The 27179-nt window shown below is 38.0% G+C and overlaps 1 protein-coding gene across 1 annotated transcript in view; it reads left to right on the top strand.

Annotated features, from left to right (window-relative positions):
- Positions 1-662: 662 nt before the first annotated feature.
- The window catches only part of prkar2aa (protein kinase, cAMP-dependent, regulatory, type II, alpha A), a 40260-nt gene continuing 13743 nt past the window's right edge, over positions 663-27179 (top strand). Inside the window, exons 1-3 of the mRNA XM_007577400.2 lie at positions 663-1334; positions 3277-3548; positions 25119-25154. Of these exons, the coding sequence (XP_007577462.1) occupies positions 3311-3548; positions 25119-25154 (274 nt within the window). The 5' untranslated portion in view covers positions 663-1334; positions 3277-3310. The remainder of the gene's footprint in view (positions 1335-3276; positions 3549-25118; positions 25155-27179) is intronic.

The raw sequence follows: 27179 nt of genomic DNA, 5'->3' as shown, positions 1-27179 counted from the left end.
ATTAAGCTTGAATTTGATTTTAACTAATTTATTTACTTGAAAGAGGACAGAACAGCTTAATAAAACACATGTCAATTTATGAAATAAAAGTTTATGAAATAGTATTTTTAATCTGTAGTCCTATGGCCATGAAGTTAATATATTAGTAATGTTTTTATATTGTCCAAACAAAAATGCATGCTGTTGTTAAACTTCCATTTCCTGCAACCTTAGCTGTCGTTTTTCACTTTTTAAATTTGGTCAAATATAAACTACCTGAAAAACGCATCTAACTTATTTTAAAACGGTGGAAAATTTTCTACCATACTCATTCAGGTTTTTCATTTAGATATAAGTTACATTAGAGTTTGAGGTTATTTCAGTTGAATCAAATCGAGATTATTTTATGGGAGCCTTAATGAACTAATTAACTTCTCGTAGATTGATTTTACTTTGTCTACTTTTAAAGTTCTTCAATTATAAATATGATTTAACATTTCTGTCAGGCTCTCAAGGCCACCGTTGTGGGTGCGGCCTTTTTTGGAGTGTACAAATATAGTTCTGCCTTCAATCCCACCCTTTCTTCCATGGTTGTATGCAATTGGCTGTGGTGCTATCATTCCTAATTTTAATTGGTTCTGCGTTCTGCCAGTCTGAGAAGCCCCGCCTTCTCACGCTTTCTGAAACCAGCGGTTCATCCGTGCGTGAAGAGCTGAGGATTACCTCGTCAGGGGGTTGCAGACCTGCTTTCTATTAATTTAGCAGGGGTTTCCCCCCCCCCCATGTCATTAGCCGTTTTATAAATTAACTTACCTTAAAAGTTTTGCGTTTTTTTCTTCAGTGTTTCGGACAGCTTTTAATAATAGAGGTGTGGTGCTACGGTGTGAACGGTGAGCTCGCAGCAGGCTTTTGTGTCACCTGGCCGTAGCAGCTGACTCCGTGTCTTGCTGAGATCGGAGTTGCCAAAGGAAAACTAGCGTTTGCTAGTTAGCAGCATCAGCCACTTAGCCCGCCAGCTAGCCTTACTGCCACACTAAGTCCCACCCTCACCGTGTGCGTAAACGTCGGGCTGCAGCGGTGAAGACAACTATAATATTTTTGCTTCCTCTGAACTTGGCTAGCATCCTTGTATACCTGGCTGGCAGGAGAGATTAGCCCCTTCAAAGGTTAGCGTAGTTAGGTGGCGCTAACGGAAATTGGCCGTTTTTACGTTCGGAGAGTGTTCTTTTTTTCTCTATGAAGGAATACTGATAAAGGGACTGGCTCAAAAAGAAGAGGCGAAATAAAGAGCGAGAACAAGGAAGACTGAGGAGGAGGTGACTGGCTTGTTTAGCCGGGGAGACACATTTGTGAACGTAAGTGACTCATACATAGCTGGTGTCGTGAAAGTGGCTTGTTAAACGGCTTACATGACCTGTCCAACACAACTTGCAGCGCTTGCATGGTAACGTTTATCCTGCCTGCCGCTGTTCTGGTGGCTTAGCACCCACAGCCAGTGCGCCATACTATAACGTAAGCTAAAAGGGGTGGGGGGGTCGTCTCTCTAGCTAGCATGACAGCTTAGCACTGATGAGCTTTAAGTCGAAACAGCACTTCAGTCTTTCAGTCTTAGCTTCTTTGCACTTTATACAGGCATCACGTTTTAACCAACGCTTACCAGCCAGTTTGGTTAAGTTGTTTGTTTAGCTCTAAATCAGCTGTTTGCCAGTAGTATTAGCTTAGCTAGCTGTGCTAGCTGCTCTGAGCCGACCACCCACCCAAGTTGACAGCTCAGTCTCAGACGATGCAAAAGCACTTGGATTTGTGTGAACCCAACCAGTTTTAGTGAATTTGTGTCCATCCCTAAGCAAACTCATTATCTGCCGCCTGCAGCTGTGAGAACTCCGTGTTCTTCAGCTCAGCTTTAGATAAAGTCGCCACTTAGTTGTAGCAGTGTCACACAAGGCTGGTAAACTCTGTTGCATTCAAAAGGCTGCGCGATGCTTTCTCCTTTTGGCTGTCAAACTTTAGCCCGAGTGCATCCCTTTTTTTTCTTCTTTTTTTTTTGTCATGCTAGGCTGTCATCACTTAGTGAGCCTTAACAGGCATGCATTGTATTGAAATTACAAGTCACATCTGTTTCAATCAACAACCAGGCTGTTATAGACCACACCACGTGCCAGTCCTCGACACACAAAAATTATTTTGCCAACACCATTAGGGTTGTCACTATTATTCTCTATTAATGGAAAGGAGCAGCAATTTTATCTAGTGTTTTCCAAAAGGCAGCATTGTGGTTCCCAATACACCACAAAGTAAGATGGTAATTAAAAAAAAGAGATACTTCTGGTTAGGACTGAACAATATTAGAAAAACGTGTAGCTGCTATATTATGAAACATTATGATATGCTGTTACAGTTTATCCATATTTTCTTACCCCTGCTTTTTCTCTTTACTTTCCATTATAATAACTTAACCATTTTCAGTGAGACTCTGGGAGATGGATGTGCTGTTGCAGTGAAAGGCTAACAGAGATTTAGCTTGTAAAACAAGTTCAAAACTTAAATGTTTATTTGTGGGAACAAAACAATATTTTTTTGGTGGGGGTGTTTTCTTATCCAAAAACAACCATATTACCACAGTGAAGTTGAGTTGCTACACAGACAGTGGAGACTGCTTTTAGGATTTTGCATCATGCTGTGAATTGAGCAACGGCGTTGATGACAGATTGTACCGCCTCGTGTGTTTTCAGGTCTTGTATTTTCTTTGAAAAATCCAGTTCGACTAGCATTGAGGTGATAAGGAAGACAGCTGCAGCATGACAGTCGCCAACTTCAATGTGGCTGCAGACATTGTTTAGAAAAGGAATGAACTTTTTCTAAATATAAAAGAAATACATTCTCTGTCCTTAATGATAAAAGGGTGCTTTTGTATTTTAAAAACCATTCCTAAGTTTTACATCAGTTTTGGCAGAAGTTGCCCGCAGTGTGGTTTCTTCAAACTCATTGTTTACATATGGGTTGAACAGATAAGTTTCTTCTGGTTAGGCCTTTTTTGACAAGTTTGAAATATTTTTGATTTTATCTTATATACCACCTTTGTTCAGGACATCCTTATTTTTTCAACTTTAAACCTATGCCATTGACATATTGTGTACTTTCGCGAACACAGCGTTGTAAGAAACAGTTATAATTTTGTCAAAGTTTAAAACCTGAAAATGGTTTAATAAATTGTACACAGACTGATGCCAAGAAATTATCCTAGGCAGCAGTGCTTAAAATCCAACGTTCATGTCTTTTTGTTTCATCTTGTTTTAGATATCTAGGAGCTACCAACAAGCCAAACACAGCCATGAGTATTGAGATACCGGTGGGGTTGACAGAACTGCTACAGGGCTACACCGTGGAGGTGCTGCGACAAAGGCCAACAGACCTGGTTGATTTTGCTGTACAGTACTTCACCCGTTTGCGGGACTCCAGAAATCAGGATGGATCCGGTAAACCGGGGAAAGGAGTGGTGTTTGATGGGGAGCCCATGCAGACAGAGTCCAACGGCGAGGATGATGAAGACGACGACTCCGACTTTGAACGTGAGTTGATGCTGTCGCTTTGTTAGACGGGTTTGTTTGAGGAAAATCAGATGTAGTATTTTGGGTTTCCATGAGGAGATGAATTGAGAATGTGTTGCCTGAAGCAGTGTCTGAATCTCTCTTTTTGAGAGATGGGTTACTTTAGTATTTAATGCCCATCATATTTTTATAGAAAATATTTTTCTGGCTGACTTTTTGGGACTGTAGTCCTTACTTGTCACTCTTCTAATTGACATGTTCTTCATCCTTTTTGTCTTTGTGGTCATCAGACTTGCACATTCTGTTCATGTTTTGAAGTTTCAGGGTCTTTAGATGTTTATTTTCTAAGAATTTGTGAAAGGGGGGGAAAAAGCTTGACTACATAAGCACTCGAGGTAAAATTCTGCAGTAAATTCCTGTGGTTTTGTGAGTGCTTTTAACTTTTTAGACTTTTGTCATGTTTTTTTGGGGGTTTTTTTTTTAAACAAGTCGGTTTGTTGTGTCTTTTCAGACCTGCGTTCAAGCCTCCTTTTTAACACTGCTCAAAGATTGATTCCTTACATCGATGCAGCTCTATTGTGATCCTCCTCCTACTATGTTTTCAGAAAAGGAAGAACTGCACATCATGTGGTCTTTAGGTTGCGTGTTTGCACATCTGAAGGCTGGATTAATGGGACCCTGAAGTTCCCACACTGCACACAGCCTCATCTCTGGTGCATCACTCCCCTGTGTTTGAGACACTGGCACAGGATGTAAGCCATTCCATAGACCAGCTCTCTTCAGAGCAGTATGGCCCAGATCTAATCGCCTTCCCATGCTGTGAATGGGACTTTACAGTTCATGTAGGTGCTTGAATCTATTTGGGGAACCTCTGCAATTCGGAGGTGTGCAGTGGAAACAAAGTGAAGCAATTTATCTGCAAGTTAATGGTTAATGTTGTCTAAATGGTGCAAGTGTGATTGTGGCTGCAGAGTTTGTTTTTTTTGTTGTTGTTTCTTTTACCAAATCAACATTGGATGCAGTGAATTGGAGCGAATGTTGGATTTTTATGGCTGTTTGAAAATGAAGATTTATTATCCAAGTCTGTCAGCGCACAAAAGAAATTCAGCTCTGGCTGCTGTCGTCTTTCTACAAAGTTTTGATTTATAATGCTCTATTTCTGCACTAGGCTATTTACAATAGATGTTAAAGCACAACTAACAGGGTAATAAAAGTAAGATGTGAGGGCATGATGTGATGTTTGACAGATTGGACTGTCAGGCATTGTAAATGATGACGTTCAGAGAGAACGGGTTCTGGGACACCCATTTTGGCCTCTTTAGTTGTAAACTCTTAGTTTCATCGTGTTTTTATGAGTTAACCATCGTCTCTTATGTAAATGTTATTTCAGGTAAAAGTAGCATTGGCAGATGCTGCAGTCTGGTACAAACAAGATAGATTATGTATTCTGTTTATTCTCACACAGTTTGGCTGCTGTCTAACAGCTGTAACCTTAACCGAGAGAAGAGTGAGTGTGTATTCACACATGCGCATCTTCGGTTTCTTCTTGCCTTTGAGTTAATAAGTGAACATGTGTGTGCTTGTTAAACCACATTATTGTATTCTGACTTTTTCACACCAGTTCAGATTCCATTCTACTGACGTCACAACGCTCTTGTACCTCTGTGTGCCCTGAATAAACCTCAGCAGTACTCATACAGCTCATCCAGTAAACCTAGAGTAGATACAGTCATGCTTGAGGAGGAAGCTTTACACTAAATGCTTGAGGTTACACACTTGACTTCCATGGCATTAAGTTATCCAAGCAGGCCTCAGTGTGTGTGCTGCTCCCAGAGGATTCTGGCTCTGTGGAGGCACACAGGACTGTATGTTGAAAGAAATCATGTGCTGTTTGAAAGACCACTGGATTAGCCAATGGATGTGAAGATTACAGATCTGCTGAAAACAAATCTTTAAACATAAATATGTGCATTATTAGCTACACTACTTCTTCTTTTAATATTTCAGTGTTGTCTGTATTTAGTATGTGGAAAGTATTAATAAACTACAAATTGTATATCTTTTTGAAACCAAAACTAAAGCTCATCAGTTCTAATTGGATTGTTTTTTGCTGTTCTACTGTTATGTACGGGCTGGTTACTGGTAAGAATTGCTTTTTTAAAAAAAATTAAACTACTATGAGATACTGGGCCCAAACATGCAGTAAAAAATTTAAAAATCTGTTGAAAAAGACTATTTACATTAAAAGCCTTCTTAGTGAAGTGGTTTAGAGGTAATCATAGGCAGTAGAAATTAACATGCACATTTAATTGGGGTCAAACTGTAAGTATTACATTTAAAAACCTGTACTTTCATAAGCATTTTTTTACCTCATCAGTTGCCACTTAAACTAAATGATTACATCTTTTTTAAAGTGATTAAACTCCTTAGTACTGCAGAACTATAGCATTTAAGCTAATCGCACTCTGCAGCACTCAGTGACACTGCTCTAAGGATCATTGCATTGATGAGTATCATCACCTTTCTGTTTTAAGTGCATCTCAACAGCTTCATAGTGCATTACCCATCATAAAGAATAAAATGTGTATTTCAAGCCTATTGTGGCTTTCCTAACCTATTCTGGTTTGAGGTTCCTGAAAGCACGACTGAGATGCTCTCGTTTAGAGGTTTAGAGGAGGAGCGACATCGCTTCCCTTTTAAAGCATGTCAGAGGTATCTAGTGTTTGTCTCTCAAAGGCTTTCTGTAAGTAGGCCAATCACACTTTTGGGTGTTGACACTTTGTTTAAGAAAGACATAGTTGTTGCAAGATGTTTCAGGCAACTCAGAATCAATTTGCTCTCTGAAAGGTTGTTTGGTTTGAGCTGTGACTATGTGTATGATACTTTTTATGTTTCGCATTCAAAAATTTTGCCAGTTTTTTTTTTTTTTTTTTTCGTAGGCCGCTTACAGTTTTGATGATTCATCACTGTGCTCGTAACCTTTAGATTGCACCGCAGGAAACTGGTGTGTGTGTGTGTGTGTGAGAGAGAGCACTGGCTTAATGCTTTATCTGTAAATGAAATAGATGGGGTTAGTACACTGTACTCTTGAAAGCATGAAATCATTTTTTTGCATAGATTCTCTTTAGCTCTTGTAGCTTAAAGCTACTGCAGGATCAGTATACAAGCCTAAGCTGAGCTAAAAGGAGGTTTTGTTTTCAGTACAAACTATCAGACTGTCATTATATGCATCACTGTTGTTGTTGTGGAAAGTAGCCTCATAAGTTACCTGTTCAGTGACTTGTCAGAAATCCAAATTCTACCAAGATGAACCAATGAATTTTGCTTTTACAGTATTGCATTGTCTTAATTTTGGCACAAAATTGCCTGAAAAACCTGCCATCTCTTTATTCCATTAATTTATTCCATTGCTTGTGTATTAACTTATTTTAAATAAAATAATCTCCATTTTTTATTTATGGTGTGCTTGAGCTGCAGGGTTATTTTGTGTGTTTTAATTTTCTCTATTATTCCAGGCTTTGTTTTATTACTCTTCCTTAATTAAGCTCCCTTAAAAAAACGTACAGGCAGGCAAACATTAGCTTGCATGTAATTTGACTTGTAATATATTTTAATACAGTTCTAATTCATTATGTGTGACTGGAACTGACAGAAAAAGATGCAGGACAGGATCATCATTAATTATTGACTAGCGTGCTATGCTAGCACACTTAGCTGACACACTGATGCAGGTTTTAGTTGCCGAGATGCTAAATGTCACAGAGTGGTTTGGACATCTTGGTCTTAACAACAGAAGAAGAGTCAGTAAAAACATGTTACTTGCAACCAATGTCATTATTTGTATTACTTTTGCAATATTACAGTTTCATGTTGTCTTTATACAATGGCGCCCTAATGTCTGCCTTACTTAATATATTTGCAGATTGTATTTTACATCTCTGCTGGCATATGTCTGGCTGGACACTAAAGGCTTATTTCAAGAGTAAATGTGTTTGGCTTACAACAGAGTTATAAATATCATCTTTCCTGAAGAAGGCATACTTAGGAGCACCAGAGCACAGGCACCATGTTTCCATCTTCCTAATATGTTAAACCTTTTTCTTAGAGCTGGTCTGCGTAGTATCAGTTTAGCAGTGCATATGTGTCTAGACAAACTCTGAATGAAGGGACACCTTTGTGACTGAAAAGACTGCGGCTATTTATAATGAGATAGATGGGGGTGGGGGGCCAGTGCGTCCCAGTGATATTAGAAATGAATTAGATGTGTTTTTATATGAAAGACGGCTGGAATGAAGCAGTGGCTGTTTGGAGAAAAAAAATATGTCAATGAGTATTCAGAGAGGCTCTCTGTCAATTAGGAAAACATCTGTGTTGTTTGCAGAACATGACAAAGACATGCAGATGGATCAGCTACCTGGATAATGAATACCTTTTGTGTTAAAAGAGCTGGGGGAGTTTCAGATCACTGCGAAATGTTAACCAACATGATAATGGGGGGTTTTATCTTTCACACTGTCAGTTGGTATATTTTGCTGTCCGTCTGTATTATTTTTTTTTAAATGCCTCTCAGGTATGTGGTGATTATGCATAAACACTGGTATTTTGTAAGCAGAAGATGCATAACATCCCTAGAAGCCAGCCAAGTGTTTCCTTTTCATCCCAACAGCCCTCTTCCATCAGTATGCAAAACTCCACAGATGGTTGGTGTTTATTTTTGACAGCAGACCTTCTCTTACTGGTAAACACTTAAGTAAATAGGCAGATGAGCGCGGATCTGTGAATACAACCCAGACCAAATATTGAACATAAGCGGTTAAAAAAAAAATAAGAGGATGATTTGTCTTTACTTTATTTTAGATTTTTATACGCTGTATTATTCACAGCTCACTCTGGTCCAAAGTAGTGCAGAAATCCATTAACTGGGAATAATGGTGAAATTGTGACAAATGCAACATGGCTGTTTCTATTAATAACAGTAATACATTCTCTTTCAATCATTCCAATCCTACTGAAAGCCTTCATTTAATTTATTTGAGGAAATAAATGTTCACCAAGGACACCTAAATGCTATTGGCTTCTTAAAATCCTCATACCAATTACAGTATTTCATGGTGCAAATATAAAACGAACTCTTTAGTGCATTGAAGCAGCTGAGCTCCATTCTTCACACATGCGCTGGAATCCTTAGGTTTTGATGAGTGGCATGTATGAAAATAACTCCAGACAGCGATGCCCCACAACAGCTGACGTATAGTCAATCTGCACAACCTACCAAACCTAAAGTTCAAGCCTATATTTAAAGAAACTGCCACAGTTATCGTCAGACTTTAAAACTATGCACCGTTTCATTGACGTCAAGCGCTGACTAGCACTTTGTCCTTAACTAATGACAGCCTTTTTTCCTGGTACATTTGTGATCTTTGACTCTTTAGGTGTCTTTAGTTATTAAAGAAAGTCATAAAATTACTTTAGATGTAGCTGAAAATGTTTTGTTTTTGTTTTTCTTTCTTCATCATAATGTCCGATTTGCTTTTAGCCCCGTTCAGTTTTGTTGATTCAGCCTTTCTACTTTAATTACCCAATTGTGTTACTTTAATATTATTGGAAAAATTGAAGAGCTTCATTGTTTGTTCTTATGGAATGCCTCTGCATACGCACAGTAGAGATTAAAAACTCAGAGGTAACATCTGTGAGCTTAAAAGGGACCATTACTTTATACATTTGGGAATCTACATGTGTTTGTATTCATGCATGTGCCTGGTTTCAGTGTAATGCTATGCAACAGGTGACCTGATTAGTATGCAGCACTGTGTGTGTCCAATGGGTTTGTAGCCTGTTGTTAAATCTTATGCTGCCTAGCTTAGAGACCAGGCCCACTGGCAGACTGACAGCACTAAGTGGGGAAGCCCTAGGACAGATTAAACTGCTTATACTGACTTTTTGTTTCTCCTTTTCTTTTTGGAAAAGAGTCACATCTGTCTTTTATACCAAGAATTATCATAGCCATTATATATGTATTTTCCTTGATCAACTAGAATTTGCAGGCTACGTTGGAACAGTTTGATTCCGTCAGCTCCAGTCTGACCCTGTGAAAAGAGAGAAGAAATAAATGCAACTCTTTGAGTCAACGGTTTAACCTTAAAGTATAGCATCTACTACATATTTAATTTATAATTTGCCACAGCTGCTAATTCCTTCATTATTTAACAGAGTAGCGACGGGAGGGAAATGCTGGTTATTTTGACCTTCACATTTCAGTGTTGCCCGTTTCCTATCCGACTGAATAGTTTGGGTTTGCAGAGAGACGGAGCCGTGATTAAACTATCAGCAAGTTGCTAATATTCAAACAGGCGACGTTAACTTATGCCAGCCACCTTGTTTAATACTTTTATAGGGACAAGTTAACTGACCTGTTTAAATTTTATTAAATGGTGTTGTTAAAATGCGTCACCAAGTCTGTAGAGCTAACTAGACATTAACCACTAACGAGCTGTCACAGTTTGAATATGCGCTTACCTTTTTTTTTTTTTTTTTCTTCCTGTCTGGTTGTCTTGAATCCAAAATGGCCCCAAACACATTTGTCTTTGTCTTTTTACAGTAAAGGTTGTCAGAATGACTCATTTCCTGCCATGTTGTGATGCTACTGGAGTTCTGAACTTGTCAGCAACAGCTCAATATTTTTGACTTGTCAGCCAATTCAGTATGCTCTCATACTGGAGGTGGTTTGGGTTGTCTTTATTCAGAATGCAAGTAAATCTTAAGCAGCTCCTAAAGTTATCTGCTATAAGATCAGCAAACTTAAAGCCTGGATCAATTCAAAGTACCTCTGGGATTTTTTTTTCATTATTTTAATCTATGCAAGTATCATATGTTGGTGTTTTTATTGTCGTGATGGTGGGCCACAAGGAAATGATTACTTTAAGTATGTTGTTTCTCAATTAAGTCCTTTTGTTCTGTTCACTGTTTAAATGCACCATTTCTCTTCTCCCATAAACACAGCTGCAACTTTTTCCTTGCGGTCAGGAGTTCATTAAAGCCGACGGAGCTTCCTGTGCAAGGGGCAAAATTTCAACAATGCCTAAATAAAGGGAAGGAGCTAAATAAGATAATTACAAGTAAATAAAACGCAATGCACACAATCATAAATCAACCATGAGAAAAAGGAATGAATCAAATATAGAAGCACGTGAGCTTGTGGTACGTGATGCATATTATTTACTGATAAAGATCATTTGAACTTTGTTACTTCCTCATCTTGTTCTTGGGCATCTTTGGTGGAGTTATAAAAAAATGAGGAAACTGTAGGACGTGACAGGCCTTTAGGAGGGAGTCTGCACTGTGCTTCATTGCTCCTTGGAGTGGGCAGGCTTCCTCTTTTCCCAACAAAACAATATCCCTTCTGAATTGTAAACAATGCAATATTTCTTACTACGCTGAAACAGTTGAGCGTAGTAACTTAATTCATTACTTGGTGGCCATCAATCACCCCACTGTTGGGCCCACAAGACTGTTGTTTGGTTTTATGGTAATCACAAACTCAAGAGCTGCACAAAAATCTAATGTTTTTTCCAAATTAAATTCAGCTTCACCTCTATTTAAGCTCTGAAACTGACCTCCGCCTGACAACCGCTCCACTACGTCAACAACCAATCAAATAGGCTAGTTGGGAATATTAATTTCATTTAGTAGTGCACTTTTTACATTAGCTGAATTGATATCATATTGTCAAATAAATGTACTTTGCCTGCTCTCATTGAACTAACAGTGAGCAGAATATGATCCCAACAATTCTGTGTAATTTCAAATACTTCTAATTCTGAAAATAGGTTGTCAATCCATATAGGCTTCGTAATCCACCACTTACTTTTTATTTATTTTATATTTTGGTAAAAAAAAACATCATCTAGGTGATGAATTATCAGTGATCAAGTTTGATTATTCTAAATATTTTAGACTTCGAACCAGAGGTGCAAAAGCTTTTTGGATTTTTCAGAGGTGAAATAATTTAGCACTGACATGAAGCTGTGCAGCAGAGCAATTGATAGTTTTGTCTGTTCTTATTTCAGAATAAGTTTCAAACAAAGATATGATGAAGAATGACTGCCAGTTAAAATGTTGATTATTCTGTGGACTCATTTTCACTTATGTATTCACCTCCAAAAAAGCCATCTCTAAATAAAAGTGTACAATTATCTTCTTTTTTTAACATAGCTAAATAAAATATAAAGGTTTAGATTTTTAAGTATGAAATTAAACATCTTCCAGCTTTACAAAAATAAACTGAATGGAATTGACATAATGTGGACATTGATGAGATTACACTGGGAATAAACAAAAATCTGTTCAGTCATGACTGAATGAAATGAAAATGAAAATGCTGTTTACATAAGAGGGTTTTTCCACATTTCTTTCCATCTGTAACCCCTCCAGCCCAATCCTTCTTATCTTTACAAACCTTGGAACAACGGGCTTCATTTGTTGTTCTGTCTTGCACCCAAATCTTTTCGTTCGGCACCTTTTCTGCTCAGGCTGAGGACCTGCACTGTAAAACAGCTGTGAGTGTTTGAAAATGGCACAAACATCAATATGACGAGGTATAAGGCAGGCGAGCTCTGTTACTGAACATGATTGTGTGAATATTCTTTGATTGCTTAACCTAAACCTGATCATATTTAAGCAAAGGTTTGCAGAAAATAATGTGAACATGGCAGTCTCCTATGTAGAAAAAAAAATGTTTTAGTGTCTGAATAGTTGTGTGCATGTAAACATACCTACTGAGAGAGATAGCATTTAAAAGATGAGGGAAAGAGCCAGAGCAAATAGCAGCATTGCGTTAGTTCTGTCCAAACTAGCATGCTAGAAAGCAATAAAGAATAAAAGAATAAGAATAAAACAATGAAACGTGTTCGACAGTATGTGTAATTATAAAGCAGGTACTAAAGAAACATTACTAGCTTAAAAATGCGTAGACATATTATCCTAACAGATTTTGCTCAAAGAGAATTCATGATCATACACTCAAACTAATCTTTGCTCCCCGGTGCTCATAGAGAAAAATCCAGAACCCCTGAGGTTGGGTGTCATTGTGTTTGCATAAAGAAGCTGATTTTTATTTGACAAGCCAAATCTTTTCAATCTCATTAAATGCTCGACGTCTTATAAGCTAGACAGAATGCAGAGCAAAATCAGGCAGTGGATTTAGAATACTTTAACCTTATATCGATCAGTTCGTTTTTAATTAAAATTGACTGCTCCGTCATCAGAGAGACTTTTACAGTTGATGAACTGACTGCAAGCAGTTGTTTGTGTTTTCCACGGAGTGTCAGATAAGCTTGAATTCACTCGAGGTTTAGGGTTATTCAATGACATAGCATTCATTCTTATCTTCAGCCTCGTGCTCAGGCAGAAAAGCCTCAAAAATGGGTCACACAAACACATGTAGTTTGTCCTCCATTGTTGTTGAGTTGTTTGTCTATTTCTTAATACTCCCATAAGCCATGTGTGACATTTTCTCTCAAGGCCTGTGCATTCCTGGGTGTTGAGTTTAATTAATAAAAAATAAAAAAAATCCATCACTCTCTTGTCCTGTTGGCCTTCAACCCACCTATGTCACATTTGTCCCCTGGTACTTGCTTTGCATGTGTCTGTCTCGGTGCAAAGCCCCAATCTCATTAGACCAGATGGCTTAGAGGGAAGATGTTATTAGGCCGGTTTAGCTGAATGCCTTCAGCAGGGTAAGAAAGATTTGACAAAAAGAGGAGAGAAGACAAGAAAACATGAATGAGAAGAAGAAACTGAATGAGTATGGAAGCTAGACGTGCAGTTAACCAGATATTGCCAGATTTGTGTAAACTGTAAACATTTTTTTTTCAGAGAGCAGTTAAATACTCAACACATGTTAAAATGTTTGACAACTAGCTGTTCTTAAGCTATTTAGGCCAATTATGTTGAAACACTAGAACTATATATATTTTGTATTTTGTTCAGCAGATACAAACCTTGAGCTGAGTAATAAACTTTCTTCATGTGGTAACAGAAGTTTACTGACATGACGGATAAATGGTTTCCTGCTGAATTGGTTATTAGACCAGTCAAATGGATGGTGATAGGCCTATTTACAGGAACAATCTTGGTAGTATGATTTAGTCTGACAGGTTTCCAAGTAAACTTCAAGAGAACTCTAGTTGGCCCAGCTTATATAGAGTTAAAAATTTATTCTTTTAATGGTATTCTGACTGAAGTTGTGTTTTCCAGAAATTACTAGGAAAACACATAATGAGAATGATGGCAAGGTCTTTTCATTCTTTATACATGACTAATGTCACAATGAATCTTGGACTGAAAGTCTATGGCAGACTGGGCGTAGTAAGTAGATAGTCTACCTGACTGTTTAACATAAAATTGGCATATAGAATGTGAACGTATCATACGGCTTTGAGAAATTGTTGCATAACTTTGCGATTGGGATATTAAACATACTGATGCTACAATGGGGATGTTATGCAGCTCTGGTGCCCTATGTAGCCTTTTGATTGACTTTTTAACAAAGCTGAAAGATGATCTGTACAAATTAATTGTTTGTTTCTTTTACTCCTTTTTTGTGGAAATTAAAAATGGAATTGTAAATATAAACTTGTAGTAAGAAAATGCTTTTATGGATTGAGCAGCACAGTTGAATATGTGGGTTGTGCGCTCATGAAAAACGTAGCCAAATCCTCTCCCAATGCCAAACGGCTCATTCTGCTACCGTCTCCTCATCGGTGTCTTTCATTGGTTTGGGGGATTGAAGAATTACTGGGAATGGAAAACCCATGCACAACCCCGACACCCTGGCACCTGCTCTTCATGCTGGCCACCAGCTTGGTCGCACACTGCTGTGGGATGGCATCCAATTTTCTCAACCAGCATGTTGCGAGTCAGTCAGCAGGGTTATGTTGGAAACTCTGGCATGAAGAGCACACCCAAGCTGATCCGGAAAGAAAAAAAAAAAAAGATCGAGCAAACTTAAATATCCTTGCCTTTTGGTTTCAAGTGGTTCTCATTGGGATTTGCCTTCGCTGATGGCTTTGTAGATGTGTGAATCAACACAGTCAAGGTCACTGTAGTGACAACTGTCCTTGAAACCAGTTTCAGCCCATTGCTGCTGGTAGTTGCTGTGATAGGCAGCGGCCTCACCTTCTGATGGTTCAGATAACGAGTGAAAAGGGTTCTTTGAACCACTAGTGGCCTCCAAACATTCCCCTTCTGTAAATTTCAGTATTGTCACAGATTTTCTCACAGTGCTGCAGTTTTGGTTTATATTTGTTTTTCAGTTTGTTTGTTTTTTTTGTTTTTTTGTTTTTTTTCCATATTGGCTTTCTTTTTCTTTTTCTTTTCCCTGATCCAATACAATTGTCAGTTGTTTCCCATGTCGTATACCCAAATCATTTTGCATATTCCTTTTCTCAAAGTACCAGTCCATAGTCAAGATGCTAGCCCTTTACCAGGATAGCTCAGTATGGGAAACTGTGTCACTTCCTGTTTGTTTTTTGCCTCCCTGTAATAAAAAGATAGATGTTGGGTCTTTTCATGCAAAAATTCCCAGGTTTGATTTGCTAGCCTTTGCCTTAATGATTCGTCTCCAGTGCACAAACTTTCTTAGTCAGAGTATAGCTTCATGAAAAAGATTTATTTTGCAAGCTATTGAATGCTGGAGCTGAAAACTGCCACGAAAGAAAAACCTGGAACATCATGCAGTCATGAATCCTGTAGATCTGCAGATTTGTGTCTCAGTCTTCAGATGACGGATAGGAGTCAACTGGTTCTACTAGTTTTTAATTGTGCACGTTTTCACTGATAATGTTGAGGATTTTGGCAGATGGCCTGAACAAACTTTAGACTGGTCTAAATGATTTTAGTTGATAGTGTCATTTTATTTAAACTGTTACTCATGTGGTTTTTGGGGGCTTAACCAGTCATCAGCAACCAAGGCGTCTTTAAACTTGCAGAAATAAAATGCGAGGCACATATTTAGATCTTTTTTTTATCTTCAAAGGTAAAGTCATGCACAGAAAGCTCTGCACTCTGCATGTTTCTCAGGAGCAGAACGAGTTCAAATTACACCATGCATCAGCTTTGACGTCAATATATTAAGCAGTCATCATCAGCAACCAGTGCCTACCGGTTCCTCCACACATTAGTTACTTCTGGGAATCTTTCTGGCCAGCGACTTCTGAATGAAGGAAACAAAAACCAAAAAAAACGGCGTATTTCCCCCTGAGTAAATAAGGCTGGGAAACTAGATTTGAAACAAACCACAGTTTAGATGCTGCCTTTGTTATAAGTCATGGCTGGCACCAGGGAGGGGCAATTATCTAAGCATTTGTTAGTATCATGGACCTTTTTTAGAAACAATTCTCATAATAATAATAATTTATAGTGACAATCCTACGCCATGATGGCTGGAAACCAAATTTTTTCATTAACCCTTTTATTGTTATAGCAAAACATACCACATTGTATGATAGTAAATGCTTTCAGTCTATTTCTAGAAGAAAAGAACAATTACTACAATATTAGTGCTTTAACATCATTTTTATAAACTTGTATTAAAACTGAGTAAGATGAAGTCTAGTAACCATCTAGACTTTAAGGTTTAGAATATGGAGTTAATTACGGAATGAGAAATGGGTGGTTTGCATTTCAAGGAGTGGGGTTTAGGTGAAGACTACAGGTTGGGCTTTCTTATTTTAATGATATGTGAATTTCTGTCTTTTTCATTATTTTCTGAAAATATAAATGCAGAAAAACACATCCTCCATACTTCTCACCTGGTGAACGTAAAGGGAACAGCAGCATATTATTGGAGTGGGGATTTCCACGGACGATAAATGTCTTCTCACGATGCTCTAAAAAGCTTCAACAGACTCCTAATGATGGGAATAAATGTTTATGATGCCAAACCCTAATCGGGAGGTAGCTGCTGTACCAAAAAAACATGTAGACGTCAAGTACCATAAAGTTTTATTTTATAGTGACAACAAAAGTGTCCAGTAACCGTAAATGAAAAGTAGGCCGATTGTTGCTTTCCTGTTTGTAGCCAAAAGCCGTTTCTCTGGGACTTGTTTTTTTTTGTTTTGTTTTTTTTTTTTAAACAGAGTGAAGTTCTTGTCTTTGGAACATGTTTTAGTTTGGTGAGATTTGCAGAAAGGGGAAAGGAATAATTTCCCTCTTTTTTTAAGCAGCAGTTTCTATTTCAGAGCCACATACTGGTGTGTATTAGTAACCAGGATATGACTTAATTTTTCAACTCAACTGACATAATTTACCAGCTGTAATGTTTTTTTTTTCTCCCCCTTCCAGTGTTTCTTTCCACCTTTTTGGTCAGTGGATCCTAATGTTGAACTGAGTACACAATCTATTAGTAATAAATATAGAGTAAGAACAGGGCCTGTCAGGCTCAAAGTGGGTTAAATTACATCACCAAGAGTTGAAGTGCAATGAAAGCAATGCTGCCCAGCTATAAGCAAGCCAGAGTTGCTTCCTTTTAAGGGCCTAAGTTTCAGCGAGTTTGCGATTAGAGGTTCGAAACACTGGGAAAGTAGATTGAGTCACATATGGGACAAGGGGAAAAGTTTTAATCGGAATCCTGCATATTGAGTTCTAAGAAGAGAAAAGCTTAGGGTTAGTGGGAAGCTGAAACTTGGAATAAAACAGTAACTTCACATGATGAGCAGTATGAGAATAACAATTAATTCCTGATGAATGAGAAAATGCTTTTGAGTTTCCTTTTTAAAGCTCCTCTACATTGTCACCTCAAACATAAAGTTCAATGTAACCCTTTAACTGACTATTTGTTTGAAAGCTTCTTGACATAATTATCATTGAAGTACTCTTTCTAATAACTAAGTTGGTGTTTCTTTGTTTTTTTGTTTTGTTTTTAGAGGTTAAAAATGTTTGAATGCTTGGGTAAATATTCTAAAACTGAAATTAACTTTTAGTCTAAAAACCTCCAAGTCTTTTTTATCATATTTGCAAATATCAGGGCTGCTCGGTTATGGGGAAGAAATAATTACTATTTTTGTGAATAATACAATCACAATTTTACATAATTGCTAATTGAGTGTGAAAACCTTTTTATGCACTATAAAAAACAAAAGCGAAACTATTATGGAACAGTAATTACTGTTTTGATACAATTTTCTGTAATTGATTGGAGCCAAAATCGAAATGCAGATTTTATTAATTGCCCTGCCCTCTCATTTAATAAATCACAAGCTTTTTTTTTTTTTTTTTAATTATTATTAATTTTTTCTGATATGGTGATTACAACATACATTGTTATCTTTTTGGTATTGTTGGCTGAACAGCTTTGGGAAAACTGATGTTTTCAACAACCTGAGCAGTTCCACTGTTTTGCATTGGGCTCTTTAAACTGTGACAAAAATAAACAAAAGCACATTACTCTACATTATATATCAACCTTACTCTGGTTATATCTTAGCTGACTCTTGTCTCTTAGACGGCACACGATAAATTCCTCTAGCAGCAACAAACTTGACTGTAAAACACAATCACATCGACATCCCAGATACTGGATAAGCATTCAGCTCCTCCAGCATGTGCTCAGTCCATGTAGTAAAGCTTCAATTTGCAAGAGGCAATAATTGGCATGTTGTTTGACACTCATAATTTGACTGTGGTATGACGCACTGCAGCCTGAAGACACACGTCAGCAGACCTGATGCCTGCATTGCACTACATATTTTACCTAGAATGGCACAAAAGATGCCATCAGGATGATTATCTGCAGTCTATCTCTTGTATGTGGCCACAAATGCCCATAGAGTCACACAGATTGACAAAAACAGTTTGGGAATGGATAAAAAGATACCTATCCTTTCTACTGTGTGTGTGCGTGTGTGCGTGTGCGTGTGCGTGTGTGTTCAGTTTGAATGAATTGGTTTTATTTGATGTAATCTGGCTGTAAAAGGCTTGAACTTAAAGTATTGAGAAAGAGGACATAATCTTAAACGCATCATTACCCCACTGGAACAGGACAGACTTTGTTTTTTTTTTTGTTTTTTTGGGGGCGGGGTGGGGTTTATTTTAAGCTAGATTTGACTGTCCCCTCTACAAGGACAGGATGTACTGATTATGAAAAAGTTAAATTGTTTTTCAGAAAAGACGCATTTTATATAACTCCAGAGTGAGGTTTCTAGTTCTTTAATCTACCCATTGTCTTCTAAATTATGTTTGTCTTTTTTTCTTTTTTCTTTTCTTTTACAAAACTAGCACAAACCTTTATTATGGAAAGAAAATAACACATTCAGTTTCTATGCAACACAAATCTGGGAGAAAGTTCCATAAAATGGCAAAGATGCTGAAACACTGACTTCTTTTAACTCGAGGCTAAAAACCCACCTGATAAGATTACAACCTTTTATGTACATTTGCTGGATGATGGCATTTTACAAAATGTAATGTTTACTGCCCTTCTCCATAATTAATGTTTTTTTTGTTTTTTTTTATGTTCCAAAGCCCTTTGACTGCCTTGTTTCTGAAATGTGCTACTCAAATAAACTTGACTTGATCTGTGCAATACACATTTTACATTCTGTCTTCATTTCTATATCAACCTCATGTTGATATGAAAATGAATATGAACCTGAAGCTAAATGTTGCTTATAACCTCAGTAGCACATCAGCCGTGTCAAACAAAGTACACAGATGTTCATTTAGAATCACTAAAATAAACAGACGAACCAAAACAAAAGTTTTAGGATTGGTCATTTGAATTTCAGTCCATGGTGGAAAAAGCTGAGCTGCCTCTTACTGTATGTCTCTTCAACAATCCTTTTTGTGCCGTGTGAGAGGAAGTATCACATTGTGCCAGTCACATTCAAATTATGGCGGAAAACAAAAATCCCCCCCCCATTTTGTTTTTTCGCTGCTCAGACTCCGCACGCATTCATCACTAGGGCAATATTCAAGGGGGAATTGGGGCTTCATTACATGTGTGGGAGTACACATGAAGCTGATGTGTTCCCTGCGTTTCTAGTTGTCTTCCATTTGCTGTGTTTTGTGAGCTTGCACATGTCTCACGCTGTTTGTGTTTGCTGACCTCACTGTGTGCCCAGATGAAGGATGCAGTTGTTGTTTTTTTCAGGGAGTTAGACTTGTTGGGACATCCAAGGCTGCTTGCACTGGAGGAGAAGTAACACATGGGGGAAAGTTCCTTGAAACGTATCTCTCCCTACTGTTATCATTTGGACCTTGAGGCTGATTTGGGGGTGGGAGAGGTAGGTGAACAGAGGTGGGAGAGTTAGAAGAAGAAATGTGGAGGGGGCAAGTTGCAGTTTAGGGTTAAATTAGACATTTGTGACTTTGAAATCTATTAGTTGCAGAAACTCTTGTATTTAGTTAGAAGCAATAAAAAACATCATTACGCTTTTTTCTTTTTTCTTTTTTTTAAAGTCAAAACCTTCCACATGGAGCCGTAGCTCTCTACTTTAGAACAGGAAGTTTACTCGTAAATACTCGGATCTGGTGGAAAATGATGATGATACCCTTTTTGTGACATACCAAATGCATATGGGCTCAATATTTTGACAGGCTCTGCAATCTATCAATTACATCCAAAGCAATGGTGAGGCAGATTCACAGGCTCGTAAACCGGCCTGCTGCAGAGAAACGAGGTTGAATGGAAAGACTAGACTCTCATTTAAACACTTTGCTATGATGTATAATTATAAACATTTGGAGAAGGGTTTCCATGTGCAGGTGCGCTGCAGTGGTGCTTAACACTGAGATGCTAAAAACTCAGTGTATGATGTGAAACTACAAATGTTAAGGATTAGTAATTTGATTAAAAGATGCACAAAATCATGTCTCTTTCAAAGTTTTAAATATTTTTTTTTTCACTAGCAGAAAAACATTTATTTGTGAACATGAAGTGCTTTTGTCAAACATTAATCCAGTTTGACAAAAACAAAAAATTCAGTTGAATAAATGAATGGCTCCTAAAGGAGGTCGACTTGCTGCCAAATTTCTGTTCCAGACTGGTGTGTTTAAAAGCTTTTTTAGCCTTTCACTGTTTCTATTCCAGGAAGTAGAATAGTTGTAGGAAAATCGGGGGATAGGGGGGTGATAAGTTACAGCAGGGTGGTAAAAAATTAGAAAAGGTTAAGCTGTTTTTATATATTTTATTATTTTGCTCCCTCAAAGCCAGCCTTTGCTTTCTCAATACACATTAAAATAGTTTTTTTTCCCCAGATTGAATCTCTTTCTTTCCTCTCTCATTCATCTTCACTCACTTTGTCAAAGCAAATTATTAAATGTAATTTTTTTTTTTTTGTCTCAAGTACCGCAGCCACATTCATCCCCTTCAGCCAGCTATATGAGCTATTGACAGGCAAGGCCAACAGTCTCACAATTAGAAGGACTGAAAGATAAATCAATGGGAAATGCCAAGCAGAGATGATTCAATTGCTCTCTTTTCGTCCCCATGGGTTTTTGTCTCTACTGCCTCAGTTTCAACATTTTTTTTTTTGAGTGTGTTATTACATAAAAGTGACAAGAAAAAGGGGCTTTGTCATTTTTTCCCCATCTTTTCCATATTTTTGGGTTCATGTAATGGCTTAATTCTCATTTCTTATCCCTATGTCCCTATACGACTCTTTTTTTATTTTTTATTTTTTTATTTTTTTGTCAGCGATCTGCCCCTTCTGGTCTAATTGTTTCCCCCTCTGGTTCTTCTTCTGTCATTTCTTTCTTCTTTTCATATTTTTTCACTGCTGTTAATGCTGCCATAACACCCAGTGGGAGTGTATAGGGAGGATGGACAGACCGTGTATGTGTGAAGGAGAGGAAGGGTGATCTTCCACTTATCACAAGCTGGATAGAAAAGGGGGATGGATGGTTACTGGGGGGGCTGGAGAGGGAGGTGAAAGGGACAGCGTTGTTATGGTGATGAGATCCTCTTTGTGTTTGGTTGCCAAGGCAACTTCAGTCACACTCTTCATACAGCCACCACTACTACCCCATCACACTCCGAACCCCATCAGCCACATGACTGCAGGAAGAGCACTTCACACGTTACACACTCGGACTCCTGCACCCACACAGTCTGTGTGTGTACACACACACACACACACACATCCCTTTGTTTTATGTCCAGCTGCCTGGCAAAATTTAGATATTGTGAATGGAGATGAAAGTTAAATACTATGATGTATATGAGGTGTGGCGTACTTATCCATCATTTACATCAAGTCGCCAGACATATTTCCCCCAATGGTGGATCAGCTGAGTGCAGTGGGATGAGTTTTTAGTCAACTTTGAGACTTACTAGGCTATACTTTAGATTTTTAACTGTATTTTTGATTCTGTGACAACAATGAAACAAATAAAGCAGGACGCATGCTAGTGTGCTTATGTACGCTTAGGTATTGGTGTTATTCTATTTAGTGGATGATGAGCTGTTGCTAAACTTTGAAGAAACCGAGCAAGGTGAGCCCACCAACGAGCTAAAGGAGCCTTAGGTTGTCCTGTTAGCAAGACAACCCAATGTACTTCACGTCTTCAGTGTTCAAGAAGCGATCTGGATCATTTGTCATTTAGTGAGCTGCAACAGCCGGAACTCCCATTTTGTCAGTCAACATATCTGTACACGTTGTTACTTTAACTTAACTAATGAGGACAGTAGAGCCAGATTTTGGTTGGTTTTGCCTGTGAGTTGTTAGTGTAGCTGGTCTTAATAAACTGTGGGAATGCGCTCCTCTGTTTTGTCGGTTTTGTTATTGCATATCTTTTGCCTCACAAACACACACACCCTACCCCACAGCAAAGGGAAGGTCGGGGAATATTAATGAAGTAGAACAGCTGGTTTACATGTGTTAGGCAGTGAACACTGGTTGCACAATATATAGCAAATGTATTGTTAATGGAATGACAACATTCATAATGTCAATATTGCCAAGAACTGTGTAGAGTATAATTAATATAGTATAACTAATTAATATATTTGTTGATGCTTGTTTAATGCTGCAGGGAATGTTGAAGGAAGCTAGAGCTGCCACAATTCAGTTTGGTTTAGATTTTTTTTTGAGTCACAATGTGTGTTGTTTTTAAACTCTTCAGTGTTTACAATAAAAAGTACACAAGTTGATTTAAGCCCTCTGGATAATTTTTGGATATTTATGTTTTTGCCCGTATAAACAGAAATATGTTGACATAAAAAGAAATATCTGAAAATAAAGCAGTAGGACAATAATACTTGACATCACATTATTATTGATGTTAATATTGAAGTGCATGTCACTGCATTCCTTACGACAGAAATATTCTCTGTGTACATGGTGTGCTTCTTCATTTATTACACATCTTTACTTGCAGAGCTTTTCTCAGTTCCCAGTGTCACAGTGACAGTGATGAGACGGTCGAGGACTTCCTCACGTTCCTCATCAGACAGAAAGGGCCGGGCCGGTCTAGAGCTGAGGGTGTGGAGAGTTCAGCCTTCAAGCTCATGTACCTTGAAATAAAAATAATTAACATTTTAATAAATATTCTTTTTCTTACGATCCTGAATTTTTTCCAGGATTGTAAAGATGATGGTGTATAGTGAAAAGAAAGTCCTGATTATATAAACACCTTTTCTGAAGATCTCATTGTACAGGGGACAAAGCAACCAACAATCTTTGGTGAGACTGATGGGACATTTCATGTTACCAACATTATCGGTGACAATTGCAGGCACTTTCTCCATTAATCCCCATTAATTCATTACTTCTGTCAACATTTGTGCTATATTGTTCTCTGTGTAGCTTTCGTGGAGGGGCTTGGTCCCCAGGACATTTGACTCTTCAGAAATGTAATGAGAAGAGACAATCATGTCAGTTGCTCTGAAAGTCCAACCATCACATCATCTTCTTAAAACCCTTTTTTGGTTCTACAACACTTTGCAATCGCAGGTGCTTGCATATAAACACCCCAACTGACGGCCTAGTCAATCAGAGCATTTTTCTGAATTATTATTCAATTGGAAAATATTATATTGCCGTGCATTGAATAGATATTTTACCCACCCTAAAGGGGACGATGACGATGTTCTGGTGAAGTCATTAAAGAGCTACAATGGCACATAGATGGCTTCAACTTTTCAGTAAAAACCATGTTTGTTTTTTTTTGTTTTTGTTTTGTTTTGTTGCACATTTGACTTGTATCATACAGCAAAGCCATTGTGGTGTGGAGATTCTAGGAGAACGTCTCTAGCAGACCTGAACATTTCTGTTATGAGCCATAATCAAACTTAATATTGTATGACTTTCTATTCCCTTTTGACCCTGTGAAAAGACAACAAGGCCTCTGACAGGGCCTCTCTGTTTCAGTGAAACGCCCCGCAATCCTGCACTGCATGGCTATCAGTGTCACATGCCTAAACAAGTATCGCATGAACAATGCTACCTATAACACATACACCAGCAGCAACAAGATGGAGATAAACATTGGTTGCTCATACCAGACCAGTTTTATGGCAACGTTGCCACTTTGTTAAAATAGCAACAGGCGATATGGATGGATGTTAAAGCAGGATAATAAATTCTGCCCAGTGTTGAAGCCTAGCACTATGGCAGAATGACTAAAGTAAAGCAGCTGGCTAAGCCTGAATATCTGGTGTGTGTGCGCGTGTGTGTGTGTGTGTGAGAGAGACGGTTAACACTTTTATGCAAATGGGGTTGAAAACACTCCAGGCTTGCTAATTTTTTTTTCTGTGTATGAAAGCTAATCTAGTTGATATAGCGCTGTTTTTAGAAATTCACAAATTTATATGAATTTTTGTGTTTAATACACTCTCCTGTGGCTTTTTCTTTTTATTGATGGTGGTCTCCTGAGAGTAGTGTGTTGAACTTTGACCTCATTCTCGGATAACTGCAGGACAGTAGTGTGCGTGCGTGTGTGTGTGTGAATACCCCCTTAGTCTCCTAACAGCCTAGATCTAATGGACTCTGACACTGAGCTATGAAGAGAGTGAGTGACGCACGGTGTGTGAGTGTGTATTTATGTGCGAGTTATGATGGAAAGATTCTAGTTAGTTCCTTCATGACTCTGCAGTTTTGGTTTGTTTCTGGTTACTTTGCTTAAGGAGGAACCAGCAGGGCATCTGGCTGTGTTCAGATAGAACTTAACTCTTGGGATCATGATTCTCTTTAACTGAGGAATCTCTGTACCAAGGGGATTTCTCTGCAATTTGCAGTATCTGGCTAAATGTTACACTTGTACTGCAAGTCATACTGCAAATCTAATTGGATAGACTGTAATAGAACACCAAGCATGAAAAGCTTTTGAAAATACATCTCAAATTAATCTTCTGTTTTATTCTTTTAAAGTTGTGAGATATAATCATTTTTTGTACATCGAATTATTAAACCTGTCATGTGTCCTCCTTTTTTTGTTTTTTTGTTTTTTTTTGTTTTGTTATAAATTTCTCTTCTCTGCCAGCCAATTAAATCTCATCTGCTCATAAATATCATCCTCAGGACTTCAGAGTAATAACAGACTTGTGGTACAAGTTACAACAGTGATGTTAATTTTTCTTTTTTCTCTTCTCTGCAGCTCCACCGCCAAGCAGATTCAACAGGAGAGTGTCAGGTAAGGAGTCTGGTTGTCAATTAAATTATGTGTACATGTATGCGTTTGTGTGTATGCATGTGGGTTTGACGTCATGTCCTCAGAGAGGGGAAATCCACTATAGTTATGCCTTTGCGTACATCTTTGCCTCACTGACATTATATTTGGGCTTTTTTTTTTTGACGAGTCTTGCGTCGAACCGTGTTTAGTCAATGTTTTAATAATGAATGTTTTTTGCAACGTTTCTCCTCTGAGGATCTGGTGTTTAGTGTGTCGTCTCCGTCTCTGTGGTCCTGCCTGGAGAGCACACTTGTTTTCTCACGCTCCGCTGTGCCCGTTTAGTGTTTACATATGAGTGATTGAATGTCGTCAGCCGTCACAGAGCGCTGCACTTTGATTAGGCCGTGGGTGTGTCTGTGTGTCCGTTGATGTTTATCTTTTCTAAGCTCTGCTGTCTTTGTTTCACCAGCTGTCCTCCTTGTTAATATTCAATGTTGCTGGTATCTTGATCATTATGATGTGATGTTTTTCAATTGTAATAAGGTTTTAGAAGTTCTTGTTGCCATAACATGGTAATTAATGTTGAATGGACCATACAGACACTTGTGTTTTTGCTGTAAGGTAATGATCCTTTTTAGACTATGATTAAGCATCACTGGTCCAAATAGGTTAGTTATACTGGAGAGGAATTGCTCTCAACTTGCAGAAGAATATTTTAGAAATTAGAAAGTTTACTGCGGGAGGAAATGAGCATGTTTTTGTGTTTTAATAGATTTAAATAAGTGTCTGATGCTTGTTCAGTTTACGTAGTTTGTTTTAGATTAATCAACCCTGTCTGGTAACCCGTTTATTAGAGATTCTACAACCTGATGTCTTTCTGGTCAGTAAACGCACCGAATTTGGTCCTACCATATTGTTTTATTGACTCTCTATTGGAGCTTTTTCACCAAAAAAGTTGCATTTCTTAACTAGGCTGACGCTGCAGCCAGTTCTTTATCATGTCTGTAAAAGAACAGTTTTGTTTCTGTCTTTATAAACATCTCATCCAGTTATTCCACCTGAGTTATATCCTCCGTTTTGTAGAGGATTATAGTGCATTTATCCAAACAAACATTACTTATCACAGCATCCCTGCAAACAGGCACATCAATATCACTACCTTAGTTCATTAACAGCGGTAATTGTGAATGCTTCACAATTCTAATCAACTAATCTCTCACACTCACCAGCGTGAAAAGAGACGGTGTTTAGAGACAGATATATTAACACGTGGAATATTAAAATACTGACGGTGTTAAAGAACTGTCAACATTTATGGATTCACAACAAATTAATCAGCTGTGAGTTCAGCCATTAGAAATGCATCTACTGATTTACGCTTTGTGCAAAGTTCAGTCACCTGCTCAACATCACAACTGGATTTAATGATAGATTTCGTAACAAGCTGCATTCTCTAGAATATCCACACACAGACATAATTGTCTCAAGATGCTAAAGCAAGTTTCAAATATCAACCCTGGTGAAACATTTTTTTCTTTTAAAATATTTATAAAACTTACTTTGAAAGCAATTGAGCTCTCATACAGCTACATGACGTCATATCTATTAACTGTAATGCTCACTCGTAGCAGGAATTCTAGTAAAAATATTTCCATGCTTTTCTTCTGTCGTCTTACATTAGTTTCCAGAACCGAACAGCAAAAGTTAGTTCTAGCAAGTCAGACTAATACCAAAGATTAAAAATCGGCCACAAAAATCCTAATCTTTGCCTCTAGTAGCGCTGCACAATTGTAGACAGATGTAGTATGGCGACGTTATTGTTGCAGAAGGTCTAGATTTTAGTTTAAAGTACCACAAGTCTACTCAATTAATTTTGAGCTATTCATATTGCAGAAGCAACACTGCAAACTGCATAATAAACCAACTTAATTAGTTCCCCATTCCGGTCCTCAGGACCCACTTCTCTGTCTGGTTTTATGTCTCCATATTTCAGCGCGCCATGTTTTTAAATTAAACTCCACTGCTCCAGTAGAACTTGATGGAAAA

Source organism: Poecilia formosa, unplaced genomic scaffold (assembly GCF_000485575.1).
Source record: "Poecilia formosa unplaced genomic scaffold, Poecilia_formosa-5.1.2 Scaffold440, whole genome shotgun sequence".
NCBI classification, from domain to species: Eukaryota; Metazoa; Chordata; class Actinopteri; order Cyprinodontiformes; family Poeciliidae; genus Poecilia; species Poecilia formosa.
The sequence above is the reverse complement of the archived record's forward strand: the minus strand, read 5'-3'. Positions and strand labels throughout refer to the sequence as shown.